A 15178-nucleotide genomic window follows, 5' to 3' on the forward strand; every position below is an offset into this window, starting at 1 on the left:
ACGATAAAATAGATTATATTTCTCTCAAAGAATTAACAAACTGAATTATTGAAAAAAAGAAAGAAAAATGTTGGATAATTTCCTAAACACTTAAAACTTCAAACACACACACACACACACACACACACACACACATATATATATATATTATATTAGTGCTGTCAAATGATTAATCGCATCCAAAATAAAAGTGTCTGTTTAAATAATATATTTTTTATTAAATATATGCATGCATGTGTGTGTATTTATATATATATATATTATAAAATAAAATAATATAAATATATAAATGTATATGTGAATATTTCCTAAATATATACTGTATGTGTGTATATATTTACATATTACATAATATACAGAGCACACACACATATATTATGTAAACGAAAACTGGATGCGATTAATCGCAACTTATCATTTGACAGCATTAATATATAATATATAATACACATATATATATATCAGAATCAGAATGAGCTTTATTGGCCAAGTATGTTTACACGTATGAGGAATTTGTTTTAGTGGCAGAAGCTCCACAGTACAACAGAGAGACAGCAACAGAACACAGATAATAAAGAATAATACAAATATCCAAATAGGCAATGTACAAAACAGCAGAAACACAATACATAATATAGCCAATTGTGTGTGTACAGGTCTGATATGTGCAAATTTGAAATGAAAAAAAATAGATAAAGTAAGCAAGTGTGGTGAATAATAATAGAGTTGTGTGTTCCGCGTTTTATTGTTGAGTGTTCATGAGGTAGATTGCCTGAGGGAAGAAACTGTTCCTGTGTCTGGTCGTTCTGGTGCTCAGAGCTCTGTAGCGTCGACCAGACGGTAACACTTCAAAGAGGGAGTGTGCTGGATGTGAGGGGTCCAGAGTGATTTTACCAGCCCTTTTGCTCACTCTGGATGAGTACAGTTATTGGAGAGTGGGGAGGGTTGTACCAATGATTCGCTCAGCAGTCCGGACTACCCTCCGTAGTCTTCTGAGGTCAGATTGGGTAGCTGAGCTGAACCAGACAGTTATTGAGGTGCAGAGGATGGATTCAATGATGGCGGAGTAGAACTGTTTCAGCAGCTCCTGTGGCAGGTTGAACTTCCGCAGCTGGCGAAGAAAGTACAACCTCTGCTGGGCCTTTTTCACAATAGAGTCAGTGTGATTGTCCCACTTCAGGTCCTGAGAGATGGTGGTGCCCAGGAATCTGAATGACTCCACTGCAGTCACGGTGCTGTTCATGATGGTGAGTGGGGGGAGAGCAGGGGGGTTTCTCCTGAAGTCCACGATCATCTCCACTGCTTTGAATGTGTCAAGCTCCAGGTTGTTTGTGTGTGTGTATATATATATATTTTATATATAAAAAATTACTTCTTAAACACTTAAAACTTGAATAAAAAAAAAATCTCCTCATGGATTATTTCTATCATACCTAATATGATATATTGTATAAAATTATACTTCTGCCTCTCAAAAAATGCAAATAAATAAACAAATAACCAACCAACCAGACAAACACGTGGTTTTTCATTTTCCATTTATTGGAAAGTAGGATTGAGAACAAGAATATTAACAAACGTTGCTTCGAACTTTTGCAATGAAATACAGATTTTAAACTACATTCTTTATCTATTGCCCAAAACTACAGCTAAATGTAGTTAATTTACTAATATATATATCTTAATCAAAACTTCTCACTTAGAGAATAAAGAAAAAAAATAACAAACATAACAATAAAATATTATTTTCTGAACTACGCACATTACAATAACAGGGTAGACATTTTACTAACTTCTTCATTTACAAGCTCAAAATAGAAGCTTGAACTAGTTTGGCACAGAAATGCCACACAAAACCATTTCTTATGAACATGGACACTCCTGCACTGAATCTGATGTAAACCTCACAGTTGATCAGTCAACAATCAACTCTACATGGTGTGAAACATTTAATAACAGTGTTAATACTTAATAAAAACATTATTAATGTTTTTGATTAGCCATTGATATACTGTTCACTGTGGTTAGGAATTTATAATGCATAATATAAGGCCACTTCTGTGGCTGATGATGAATTTATTGTCAATTTACACATATTAATGAGAAATGCCACATTTGTAATTACAATTATTAATCCTCTTTCAGTGCAACATATTCAAACACAAACATCATCACACTTCTAAACCGCTGTATCCGGCTGCCAGTGTTTTCACAATCATATTCATAGCACCGATATAGCTCTTCCTGTGATTAGTTGAAGTATTAGTAAAAGAGGTACAGCATGTTCGTCGTCCAGGACATTGTTATTTATTGGAGTATACTGTACTACTGAATACCTGTATACTACTTTACAATTCCCGATGAGGCTGAGGAAGCTGAGAGGTTCACGTTACTATTGCCTTTAACGCTTGAATATCAGAAGATGAGCTGATCTGTGATGATGCTGTGGTTAAACCTTGATGATGCTGATGGAGGATGACGTCCTTTGGAACTACAAGAGAGTTCAAATAGAGATTAGAATGAAATAAGTGAATAAACCACACCTGAAGAGAAAACTAGTACAATTCTGAGGCAGGAGTTTTCTTCATTAGTTAACATGAATCAACAATAAAAACAAAAATACTCCTAAAATCAACCTTTTGGTAATACTTTAAGGTTAATTTTAATTTCCGGTAACATATTACAGTACAGCTCCATTTATTAGCATTAGTTAACAGTTAAAATAAGCTAAAAATGAAAATGTCTCTAAAGGAACATTTGGTAATACTCAACAAACCGGTTCCATTTGTTAAAGTTAATTAACTACATATCAATTATAATAAGTGGGTAATAACTAGGTTGAACCAACCCCTAAACTTAACCTTAAACCATGTAGCTACCTTATACTACCCAGTACTTTCTTGGGTAATAAGTACCCGTACTGTAAAATAAAATGTAACCAAAAATACTACTACTAATAATTTTCAGTAATCCTTTGCAATAATGTTTCGTTTCTTAAAATGAGTTAACTACATTAGTTAGCATGCATGAACCAACAATAAAAATACTTTAAACACAATTTGTGATAACACTATACGATAAGGTTCTGTTAGTTAACTATATTAGTTAAACTAATAGTGAAAATAGCCTCCAGCAATTCTTGGTCATTCCCAATAAGGTTCCATTTGTTAATATTAGTTAACAAATAAACAATGAAAAATACTCCTAAAGCAGTTCTCAGTAATATTTTGCAATAAAGTTCCACTTTTTACAGTTTTTCCTCGATTGCTTAAACACGTTTCTTGAAATCATGCCTCTTTTTTGCGAATCCATAACTTCTACCTCACTTTCCCAAACTTCCTATATTCAGGTCAAAATGAAGCTCTCCACTCAAAACAACTCAATCTTGCTGAAAAAACAAACTTTGCTCTCAGACATGACACACATACACTACAACACACTGATGAGATCAATTCAAACCCATAATAAGTGTTGCTTGTGGTACACCCCAAGTGTTTTATTCCTTAATTTAATGTACTGTAGAGTACAGTACAATACAGCAAACAACAACAACAACAATACTAATTATTCTGCCCCAGCATCCAGTCTTTGGTCTGGGACAGGCCAAAGAACCTCGTCAACATCACAGGCTTATATTAGCTCTGGCCAGGCAGGGGGGGTAAAATCCTCTTGCATGCCTGATCCAACCCTGGCACGCATCAACTAAAATATATGAGACCGTTTGTCTTTTTGCCTTTGCCCTTCCTCTTTCTCCTCTTCCTCCTCCTCCTCCTCTGTGTACTCCCTCTCCACCTCTTCTTTCATTTCTTTCTCTACTCCCTACTCCTCCTCCTCCGTGGTGTCCTTGACCTCTTCCTTCACGTCTCTCTGGATCCATTGTTTTCAAATCTGAATTTTTTCTCGAATCATCCTTACTCTAATATTTGCAAAGTAGTATGTGCATTTCTCAAATAAATTCGTACAAACAGCACCACACCATGGATTTCCTGTAAAAGCCTGTAATTTACTCAAAATATTTAGTTCATCTCTCAAAAGTAAGTATTTGTCAATGAACATATCAGTTCAAGGATTTTTTATTGTCATACCAGCTCACATTTTCATGTTATGATACGAAATTAGAACTCAGGTCCCGGTTTAAAAGCAAGAGGAAATTGTTCAAGGGAGGTAATCCATAGTATTGCACCTATAATAAGTGAAATATTGCACTTAAGATGGATAAAGTATTTTTTGTAGTGCAGGTCAGTGTGTATGCGCGTCTATGCGCATGCACATGTCGGAAGGGGAGGGGGGAATGCCTACAGAACATGGCTAGAGTTCAACAGTCTAACAGCTTCAGGAAAGAAGCCGTTTCTGAGCCTGGTGGTTCTACTCTGGATGCTCCTCAGCCGTCTGCCTGAGGGGAGGGGTTCGAAGAGTCCGTGTGCAGGGTGAGTGGAGTCCTTCATGATATGGAGGGCCCTCCCCCTACATCGTGCTGTGTCTATGATGGTGGGAAGCCTGCTCCCCACGGTCCTCTGTGCAGCCCTTACCACCCTCTGCAGAGCCTTCCTCTCAGCAGCAGTACAGCTGCCGTGCCACACAGTGATACAAGTGCAGAGGACACTCTCCATCGTGCAATGATAGAAGCTCCTCAGGACAGAGCTCCCAAGTCCAGCTCGCCACAACTTCCTGAGGAAATAGAGATGCTGATGGGCCTTCCTAACCAGCCGGGTGGTGTTGGTGCTCCAGGTAAGGTCCTCGGTTATATACACACCCAGGTACCTGAAGCTAGAAACCACTTCCACAGCTACTCCTCCAATGTACAAAGGAGGAGGAGGGCACTTGTCTCTAAAATCCACCACCATCTCCTTGGTCTTCTTCACATTGATGCAGAAGTTGTTTCCTCTGCACCACTGCATCAGGTGTTCCACCTCCTCTCTGTATTTCGACTCATCATTATCAATGATGCGTCCCACTACTGCTGTGTCGTCCGCAAACTTCACTATATGGCAGCTAGGGTGTCTCGCCGAGCAGTCATACGTCAGCAGAGTGAACAGGAGGGGGCTCAGCACACAGCCCTGTGGTGAGCCAGTGCTGAGAGTGATGGAGAAAGAGATGGTGTTGTGGATCCTGACAGTCTGAGGTCTATTTGTCAGGAAGTCCAGGACCCAGTTCCCCAGTGTAGGTCTCAGACCAAGAGACGAGAGCTTCTATACCAGGGTCTGTGGGATGATGGTATTAAGAGCCGAGGAGAAGTCCAGGAAGAGCAGATGAACATGGGAGTTTCTGCTCTCCAGGTGGGTGAGGGCTGTGTGAACCACTGATGAGATAGCGTCATCCGTGGAGCGTTTTTTCTTGTAGGCATACTGGTGGGAGTTCACAGTGACATCGATGAAATCTTTAATGTGGGCTATGACCAACCTCTCGAAGCACTTCATGACTACCGGGGTTAGGGCTATAGGTCGATAGTCATTCAGGCCTGTCACTGTGGAGCACTTTGGGACGGGGACAATGATGGCAGTCTTTAAACAGGTGGGGACAGATGCCATTAGCAGTGAAGTGTTAAAGATGTCTGTAAACACCACAGACAGCTGGTGTGCACAGTCCTTCAGTACCCGCCCTGGGATGTTATCAGGGCCTGCAGCTTTGCGGGGTTGATTCCTTTAAGTGTCCTCCTCACATCAGCTATGGACACACTGAGGGGCGTGTCACCAAAAGGTGGTATAAGTCTAATGTGTGTGTGTGTGGGGGGGGGGTGTTGTGTCAGGATCCTCGAAGCGAGCATAGAGCCTGTTGAGTGCATCTGGTAAAGAGGGATCCCTTGGGCATTGTGCATCCCTGGTGTTATAGTCCTTGATGCACTTAATGCCCTTCCACATGCTCCGAATCTTCCAAGCGTATGTGGCTTTAGCCCTCGCGATGCCTGCCGTCAGTTCTTTCCTCGCCACTTTCAGCGCAGATGCCTCACCTGCCCTGAACACTGCATCCCTAGCTCTCAGCAGAGCTCTCACCTCAGCATTCAGCCAGGGTTTCTGATTCGGAAAGCATGTTACTGTCCTGGTGATGGCGACATCATCTGCACACTTGGAAATGAAACCGAGGAAGTATATTCCTCCAGGTCCACCTCTCCCTCACATGTAGCTGCGTCTCTAAAGACCTGCCAGTCTGTGCACTGAAAGCAGTCCTGGAGCACAGAGGCTGCATCACTAGGCCACACAGTGACAATCTTTTTTGTTGGCCTGATCAGTCTCAGCAGAGGGCGGTAAGCTGGTGCTAACAAGATGGAGATATGGTCGGAGAGGCCAAGATGGGGGTGAGGAAAAGCCCTGTATGCACCGTGGATGTTAGTGTACACACAGTCCAGAGTGTTATCTCCCCTTGTGGGAATGGTAACATGCCGGTAAAAACTGGACAAAATGTCCATCAGTTTCACGTGATTAAAGTCTCCCGCAACCACGTAAAACGCCTCCGGGTGCTTAGTCTGCATCGAGCTGATGGTTTCATATAACTCCTGTAGCACTTCGTTAGCATTAGCATTTGCACCCGGCGCGATGTAAACAATGGTGATAAACACCGCAGTAAACTCCCGTGGCAAATAGTACGGCCGACATTTCACTGTCATAAATTCTATCACCTCAGAGCAATAACTTTTTACCAGTCCACAGTTTGTACACCAACCTTCATTCACGTACACACAGAGTCCTCTTCCCTGTGTTTTCCCCGACCGGTGATCACAGTCCACCCGGAAAAGCTGTAGACCGTCAATCTGGAAGGCTGAGTCCGGCATGTTGTAATTTAGCCAGGTCTCCGTTAGACGGAACAGTACAGTTCCTCATCTCTATGGAAACATTCAGCCTCAGACGTAACAGGTCCACTTTGTTATCCAAAGAGCGGACATTGGCCAGAAAGAGAGTTGGAATCGGCAGCCTGTGAGCCTTTAACTGTGCCAACGCGCCCGTTCGCTTCCCCCTCTTTTGTCTCTGGGCACATCGTTTCCTCTTGCCCGCTGCTCCCCGCACTCTACTGCACCACTCCGTTGTCCTCAGAAGCCGCTGTCTTCCAAGTGCGGATTTCAGCTTTGGTGAGATTGTAATAACAGAACTATCCATGATGACCATAGGCTATACTTTCAGTGCCATCAGAATGAAAAGTCCTTGTGTCATTATTCACAAACAAAATACTTAGTAATGTTGTCAATATAACAGTGCACTCTGTTAGTATTACCTGATATAAACTATGGCAACAGTTTGGATGACATTACTGTACTGAAATCCAGAAGGCTGACCTTCTTATAGGTATGCCATATATCCAGTTCAAAAGTACACATTACGTATGTGGAATATTGATTGAAAAAGACTGGATATGATTCACAGTTACACTTTTACTAGTGATCTGACCAAAAAAAAACAAAACACATATGTCATTGTGAAATAGATAAGAAAAAGAAATATGGGCACAAAGACGAAAATAAAAATGAGAAAGTCCACTGTCAGAATTTGTAACTCTTTGTGTTGTTCTCTGTCTATATATGCTTTCCAGTTGAAGGTTGATGAGATGTACCTTTGAGCTATTTCAGAGAACTGGTTTGTCATTGGTTGATCTATATTCTCTTCATTAGTGAAAGTCAAGATTCACTTGAACAATTCATGGCAAATTTATGAAAATCTAATAGAAATGTGAAGAAAATATGCTTGACAGTTTATGGCAACTAGATCAACCATTTAGCATGTAATGATTTATACGATCAACTAATGACTTGAGGTTTTGAGGGGTAAGACTATAGCACAGAAAACTATATGATAGAGTTTCAGCAACATGATGATAATAGTAACTGATGATGTAGGAAAGCGCAGAGAAATGTACATAATCAGTTGCATGAATGTACTAAAGCAATCGCAACTTGTTCAAAAGAATGAGAAGCTTTTTATGATGTGGAGGTTGAACAAGTAGTTTTGAGAATTTCATTTCTCATCTGAGAAATGCACCAAAGCCACTGAGAAAACTGTAAGCTGACTTTGGCCCTTTTATCTATCCATCGAAGGTTCTGATTAGTGTGTGATACATTTTGAATCCTAGTGTTTCCACTTGGGTAATTGTGCGCTAATTGAGCTGAAACTTTGCAGACTTGAGTGAACAATATTGAATGCTAGTGCTTTCTAATTGACCACATGGTGTAAGCACTGAGAAACGAAGGGATTTGTGTGTAACAGTTCACCAAATCTGACTCATGTGTCAAAGCAGGGGAATAATGTTTATAGTTTAGAAAAATAGGTGTGCTTTTTGAAAAATGGCGTTATGGTTTTGAAATTTTAGTTCAAAAGCCTGGTTATAGTGTTTTAGCAATCGAGACAAACTGTAATAAGAGTTAACTACACTAGTTAACAACAAACAATAATAAAAATTAAAAAAAGCAATTTTCAGTAATATTTTGCAATAAAGTTCCATTTGTTAAGAATAGTTAACTATATTAGTTAATATGAACAAATAATGTAAATAAAGTAACTTTCAATAACACTTCATGATAACTAATTTTGTTAATTACCAATTACCACAATTTGGGGAAGTCGTGGCCTAATGGTTAGAGAGTCGGACTCGTAATCGAAAGGCCGGCAGGGATTGTAGGTGGGGGGAGTGAATGTACAGCGCTCTCTCCACCCTCAATACCACGACTGAGGTGCCCTTGAGCAAGGCACCGAACCCCCAACTGCTCCCCGGGCGCCGCAGCATGGCTGCCCACTGCTCCGGGTGTGTGTTCACGGTGTGTGTGTGTGCATTTGTTCACTACTCACTGCTGTGTGTGTGCACTTGGATGGGTTAAACGCAGAGCACCAATTTCGAGTATGGGTCACCATACTTGACAATACGTCACGACTTTTAACTAATGGGACCTTATTGTAAATTGTTCCCAAATTTTCTGTAAATGCGGAATACTAACCTACTTACAATGTAATATGCAATATACAGATATAAGTACAGCCTGTTTCTACACTGAAAAAGTAGCCGTATATTCAGACAAAATTAAATATTTTAGATTGTGTATTCTAGAGAATGAGAATGTAAATCCTGGAATTATAGACTTGCATTTCCAAAGTGACAAATTTTTGACTTATCATTCGATCAGGCTACTAAGAGTGAAGACATATTTTCATAAACCCGAGTTAAAATGCAAAATTTTATTTGTTAAATATTTGCTGAATGCATAAAAAGCGTGCTCATATGTGATCAGTGGTGAGGGTCTCACCTTGCTGCCCAGCAGGCCTCCGTTATGATACTCTGGAGTGCTCTGGCCGGACAGTGGCTTGCTCTTCTCTTTACTGTGGTTGTTGGAGTCGTTGTCTTTGATGATATCGTACTGCTTACAGAAGAGCACAATCACAGCTGCAGCGAGACAGAGATCAGCTTGATTACGGGATGCGGATCTGACACGTTTCATTAAAACAACACGCTATCTTCCATCTGGACATCCCAAATGAGTTTCAAAGGAGGAAGTTTTCTGAAGGTCACCGTAAAAAAAACAACAATTATTCTGAAAATATTTCAGTGATGCCAAAATGTAACATTAGAATTCAGATCAGAGAAGTTTAAAAGAATGATAAATGGAAACTCTGCATTCAAAACCATACAAAGCCTACTGTATCATTTGTAATTATCAACACGATGATAATTACATGTCTCCTGCATGCCTTCTGTCATCAGATTGATAGCGTATCTTTATTTTATCACACAAAATTGTAAAAACATCCTCCTCAGATTATGATTAACATACCATAAATAGCCTTGTGTATCGAATGTGAGACTCGTATATGATTATGTGTAACTAAATCCAACACGCATCCTTTACCTGCCCACATCAGCAGTACAGTCATAATGATCAGTATCTCTCCAGTCTGAAGGTGTCTGGAAATGTCTAAACCCTCAACCGCAGGGTCATCTGATCAGGTAAACAAGACAACAACATGCGTTAGAGGATTGAAGAGAATTATTTAGCTTATTTATTAACATACTAATGAAATGCTTTGTGGATTTTAGTTTGTGTCTGTTAGCTTTGTGTTCATTATATTCTCAAAATAATCATAGCAGATATATAATATGTACAACTTTCTCAAATGCAAAAATGGTCAAACACTTCCTGTTCATTAGGAAATACATCAGCAGAGTAATTATTGATTTACATCACATGCTATACATATTTTTGCTGAGCTTGGGTTTGCTGAGCCATAAAACTTCTTGATTTCATGAGCTTTTACTGGTTGAATTGCTTAATAAGCTCCTTTAAGTATGGAAGCCTCTTTATTTGAGAAAAAAGATTCAGACTTTTTTTTTTATTCCATGGCAGAACAGAATTGTGAGATGTAAACTCAGAATTCATGGGGAAAAAATGGCATAACTGAGATAAATTAAGAATTGTGACGCGTAAACTTGGAATTGCAAGAATTTTTTTTTTTTTTTTTCACTTTTATTCCATGGCAAAAAAAACAAAAAAAACAAAAAAAAAAAAACTGAACTGTGAGATGTAAACTCAGAATTCAGTGAAAAACTAGTCGCAACTGTGAGATATAAAATTAAAAATTGTGCCAAATAAACTTGGAATTGCAAGAAAAAGTCAGAATTCTGAGAAACAACATCAGAATTTAATTGTGACAAACTTGGAATTGCAAGAAAAAAAGTCAAGAATTCTGAGATATAATTTCAGAACTGTGACAAACTCAGAATTGCGAGAAAAATTCTAAGATTAAATCTTGAAATGATCTTATCTTAAAAAGTCAGAATTGTGAGATAAAAGTCAGAATTACAGTTTTATTTTTTATTCCGTGGCAGAAACAGAAGACATGAAAATGTACTTTATCAAATGTATGATATTGTACAAATGCTAATCCAGTTTAAATATCCAACAGACATGTTTACCTTGATCCATCATGGTGGACTGAAAATGTTCAGACTTTTTAATCGTCCTGAAGTGAATCTTTTTGCTGGCCAGACTCTCTCCGTAGAGTCCAACGGACTGGACCTGGATAATATAATCCGTGTCTTCATCCAGATCCCAAAGTATACAAGCACGACTGGTTGTGTTCACCTCACGAATAAAACGCTGCATCAGCCCGTCCTGACGCTAAAACACACAGAGACACAGACACACACACACTTAAGTCTAAGCACATACGGATTCATCAGAGGGTAAATTTATTGCAGATATTAAATATCAGACTTCTGCAATTATTATAACTGCCCATAGGGCTGTATCTCATTGTAATAACTTTGTTTGACCTGTTGTGAGATGGCAAAGCCAATTACAGTCTCTCCCTCCGGAATATTCCAGGACACGGTGGCCGAATCCGCCCGCAGGTGAGTAACAGAGACATTGACAGGAGCAGCAGGGTGGTCTGTGAAGCACAAATCACCAGCATGAATCATTTATTAGTGCAACCCCCCAACGCACTCAAACATACACAACTGATATTAAAACCGAACTATTCAATAAAATATTCAGGCTCCATAAACGTCATGGTTGAAAAGATTAAACCATGTTGCTGTTGCATGCAAAAGGTTGATGTTTGCGAGTTATTGTTAGATGCTTTAGTTTTTTTATGTCTCCGTTTCCCCAAAGACATCCAAAGGCCAGCCTGCTCGGCTCAGAGAACAACTACAATAATGCAGTTCATAAATATGCAACACTTCTGTATTTAGCTGATTCACTCTGCTGGGACATTATGCAAATTAACTCTAATTTTAATTCTTTTCTTTAATGGGATCAGCGTGACTCAGTTGGACAAAATTAGTGGTAAACTCTTCTTTGCCAAATCTCTGACTTCATGCGCCAGCGTGAAAAATCTGTTTGACAGAAAAGAAGGACTTTTGCTTTTTAACCAACACCCAACAGCAGATTCTTAATATAAAAAAAACTCTAAGACAATCTAGAGAGGATAAAAATATATAAATGCATTTAGGCACTTTTAACCGTGTTTTTTGATTAATCTGTTTAGTAGGAAATTAAAGCAATTATAAACACTAAAGTAGGATCTTCTGCTACAATACAACTAACTGTAAATCTGCTTTGAAATAATCTGTATTGTGAAACACGATATATAAATAAATAAATGTGATATGAACTAACAATCATACAACATAACTAAAAAATTATATAAATATAGAATTTTATAAATATGTCAATACACATTATAAAAATATACATGTATATAAATATTTATCTGTTTGTAAATTATGTTGTATGATTGTTAAGTAGAATGAATGTGTGTGTGTGTGTGTGTGTGTGTGTATAAGCTGTTTTTCAAGTCAAAAATAGTATGCAAGACTGAATCAGCTCCATATCATAAATAAAAGTGACATTAAAAAGGCAGAAAATAGCCTCATAGGGTAACCACGCATATATTTTCCATATATTTTTCAAAACTTAATGGTATAATACACAAAAGACTAAGATCTCTCAAAACAAAAATGACAGGAAAGGGGTTGCAGAACAAAACTTGTATGTGCTATAATTTGTGTAAATTACATACATTTTTAACATTTGGCATTTTACCGATATCCAATAATTTCTTATATATAGAATAAAAATAATTATATATCCAGTAAAAACTACATGTATACAGTATATAGCAGACATACTGTACAGTTATATGCTTGAACCTGGTTTCCTGTTTACAGCTCTCATGTACATTCAGCGCCACTGACATCTATATTTTCTTAAGTATGCTTTCTAACCATGCATATATTGGCATATATTACTTCAAGGAGGTAGAAAAAAATACAATGCAATTACTAAGATGACCGACCTTTGCATAAAACAATCTACACCTGCCTTCTCTTTGTTAAAATAGCATGCAGTGGCAAAATGAATTGCTGATAAGTGCTGATAAATTTGCTCATAAATCAACAGAAAGGTTAAGGTTTTTTTGTGAATGTGCACATTAGCACATTTTTTAAATAATAGGTTTAATAAAGTGCATATTGACTACATGTACAAATAGACTCAATTCAATAGAAAAAAAAAAACTTTTTTAGTGCATTTCTGTATACAGTAAGGTACGGCTCAAAATGTCATAACAGAGCCCTGCTGTAATAGCAATACACTAAACCCAGCAATACACTAAACCCAATCAATGCTTCCATTTCAAAGCCAAACACCCCCTTGTAAATAATTTAGTCCCCAATGAGAGCACAAATTCTGGCCTGGCAGGACAATTGAGCCAGTGTTTTAGGATCAAACACATTCACAGAGCTCAGCAGGAAAGAGGAAACATTGCGTCAGAGGGATGAGTAACCGCTCTCATCCTTTTATCTTGCTATTTGCCAACAAAAGAGGAATTCAGCTGGATGTAACGTGCCAAGGTCAATGCTAGATGAGCATGCATCATTGTGCATGGTTTCTGGTAAAGCTGGCTAATTAAGAATAAGTGCACTGAGAGAGACGCCATCTTTCAATTAACTGTGGAGTTTGTTGTAATTACAGATTTGGCAGTAGTTTTAATGACTTTGAGTGCATTGAAGGGTGAGCAAAATGCCCAGACATTCCATATATGACTGTTGTGTATTAGTGTAAAGTAACAAAAATAACAGATGAACATAATGACATCATGTGCATTACAAGAAAGCAGTAGTTTGAGAGCATTTTTCCCTTTTTAACATATAATCCATCATTTTTACCTATATCACTGCCACTTAAATGTCATGGTTTCACATGCTCTGGCTCAGCACTATCTATTGGGCCATTAAATCAAAGACTAACAGAGTAAAAGCAATTTCCTTAATGTCTTCCTCTGCTCGCTCCGGGAGAGCTTATTAAAAGCACTGAAAGCATTATATAAGAGAGCCCTCTCTTATGCTTGACTGTAGTCACGGTGACCAACAAGTATAACGAGATACACGCTGTGTTTTATCTTCATTATGTGTCAAACTGTATGACATAGAAGGGAAATAAGTTGACTTACTCGCCCCTGCAAAGCAGATGTGGCATCCAAACAGAGACAGAACGAGGCTCATAAAAGTGACAAGGTGAATCATATCTGGATCTAGTTAATCCAGATGAGCGACGCCGATTTCCACGGAAAAGTAACCTGAACTGAACATTCCTCCAGATATTACCTTACATGGCTATCAATAGCGCATTTGTTTGCAACACTTGTGCACTGTGATTACGAAGATGATAAACAATCTAAGCCAGTATCCTCTCAGTCTGGAGTCCAATGCGCCTCAATCTGTTGCCATCCGAATCTGCAAGGAGCGAGGTAGACGCTTTCTTTCGCGATGATTTGAGAGCGAAATCGCACTTTTCACGTCCTTTCATCGACACTACAACGGGACGCCAGGCTCGCCACCAGTTCCATCCGCTCGCCGCGCGTCTAATGTAACGCGTAAACGCGTGGCGTCCTTCGCAAAGCTCGCGCTCGCCTTCCTCACTTTATGCGCTCGTGTAAGACGCTTTAAGAATACCAATAAATCAGCGGAGCTGCATCGCAGGCACATGACCCACAGGTGGCCAGTTACTTACGGTGGCCGAGAAGTGCAAAACAAATCAGGATTCTGAAAACAAAATAACAAATTACAAACACAAATGCAAATCTAAAAAAACAAAATAACAATTCAGAAAACACAACAACAATTCCGAAAACATTATAACAATAAGAAAACACAATGACAAATCCGAAAACAAATTAGCAAATCAGAAAACAAATTAACAAATCAGACAAACCGGAAGAAGTAGGTATAGTTTGAGACAGCGCCATTGGATTGGGAATAGATTACTTATCGCTGATTGGACAAGATATCTGTCAATCAAGGTGTACAGGAAGAACGAGAAGAAGAACAGCAGAGTCAATCATTCACAATGTCAACTCCAGTGGTGCAGATAGTAGAGTGTGTGTTATTGTGTTTTTGGACGCGATCGACCCGGGTTCGAGTCCGTCTTTTGCCAAACTTTTTTTTTCTTCCTTTTCAAATCTCGTATCGCATCGGAAAGGCATTTATTTTCAATAAAAATTAAGGAAATAATCCAAAAGTTGAAAATAAAGTATTGGGTAGGTGCAGGGAGAGCTTTATTTTACCAAGGTGGCATCCATTTGAATTAAAATTATAATTTACGCTCAATACGTTATTATTGCATACTGGTTTTTTTATTACAATACTGAGGTTAGCTGCTATCGCTATTTGACAGAACTATGTCAAATTTACCTTCACTCCCATA

General features: G+C 38.7%; 1 protein-coding gene across 1 annotated transcript; it reads right to left on the minus strand.

Annotated features, from left to right (window-relative positions):
* Positions 1–1535: 1535 nt before the first annotated feature.
* On the minus strand, positions 1536–14475 carry LOC306850591 (fibronectin type III domain-containing protein 4-like). Its single transcript, XM_079386297.1, has 6 exons — positions 13926–14475; positions 11245–11360; positions 10885–11089; positions 9821–9910; positions 9221–9357; positions 1536–2491 (listed from the first exon to the last, which is right to left on the minus strand). The coding sequence occupies exons 1-6, from the start codon at positions 13996–13998 to the stop codon at positions 2450–2452; spliced, it is 663 nt and encodes a 220-aa protein (XP_079242423.1). The 5' UTR covers positions 13999–14475; the 3' UTR covers positions 1536–2449.
* Between the last annotated feature and the right edge of the window lie 703 nt (positions 14476–15178).

Source organism: Barbus barbus (genome assembly GCF_936440315.1).
Source record: "Barbus barbus genome assembly, chromosome: 30".
Taxonomy (NCBI): domain Eukaryota; kingdom Metazoa; phylum Chordata; class Actinopteri; order Cypriniformes; family Cyprinidae; genus Barbus; species Barbus barbus.

Coding starts and splice junctions, on each gene's coding strand:
- LOC306850591 (XM_079386297.1), bottom strand. CDS start 13,998: ATGATTCACCTTGTCACTTTTATGAGCCTCGTTCTGTCTCTGTTTGGA. Junction 11,090..11,244: donor GCTTTGCCATCTCACAACAG/GTCAAACAAAGT, acceptor TGTGTGTTTTAG/CGTCAGGACGGGCTGATGCA. Junction 9,358..9,820: donor TGTACTGCTGATGTGGGCAG/GTAAAGGATGCG, acceptor GTCTCGCTGCAG/CTGTGATTGTGCTCTTCTGT.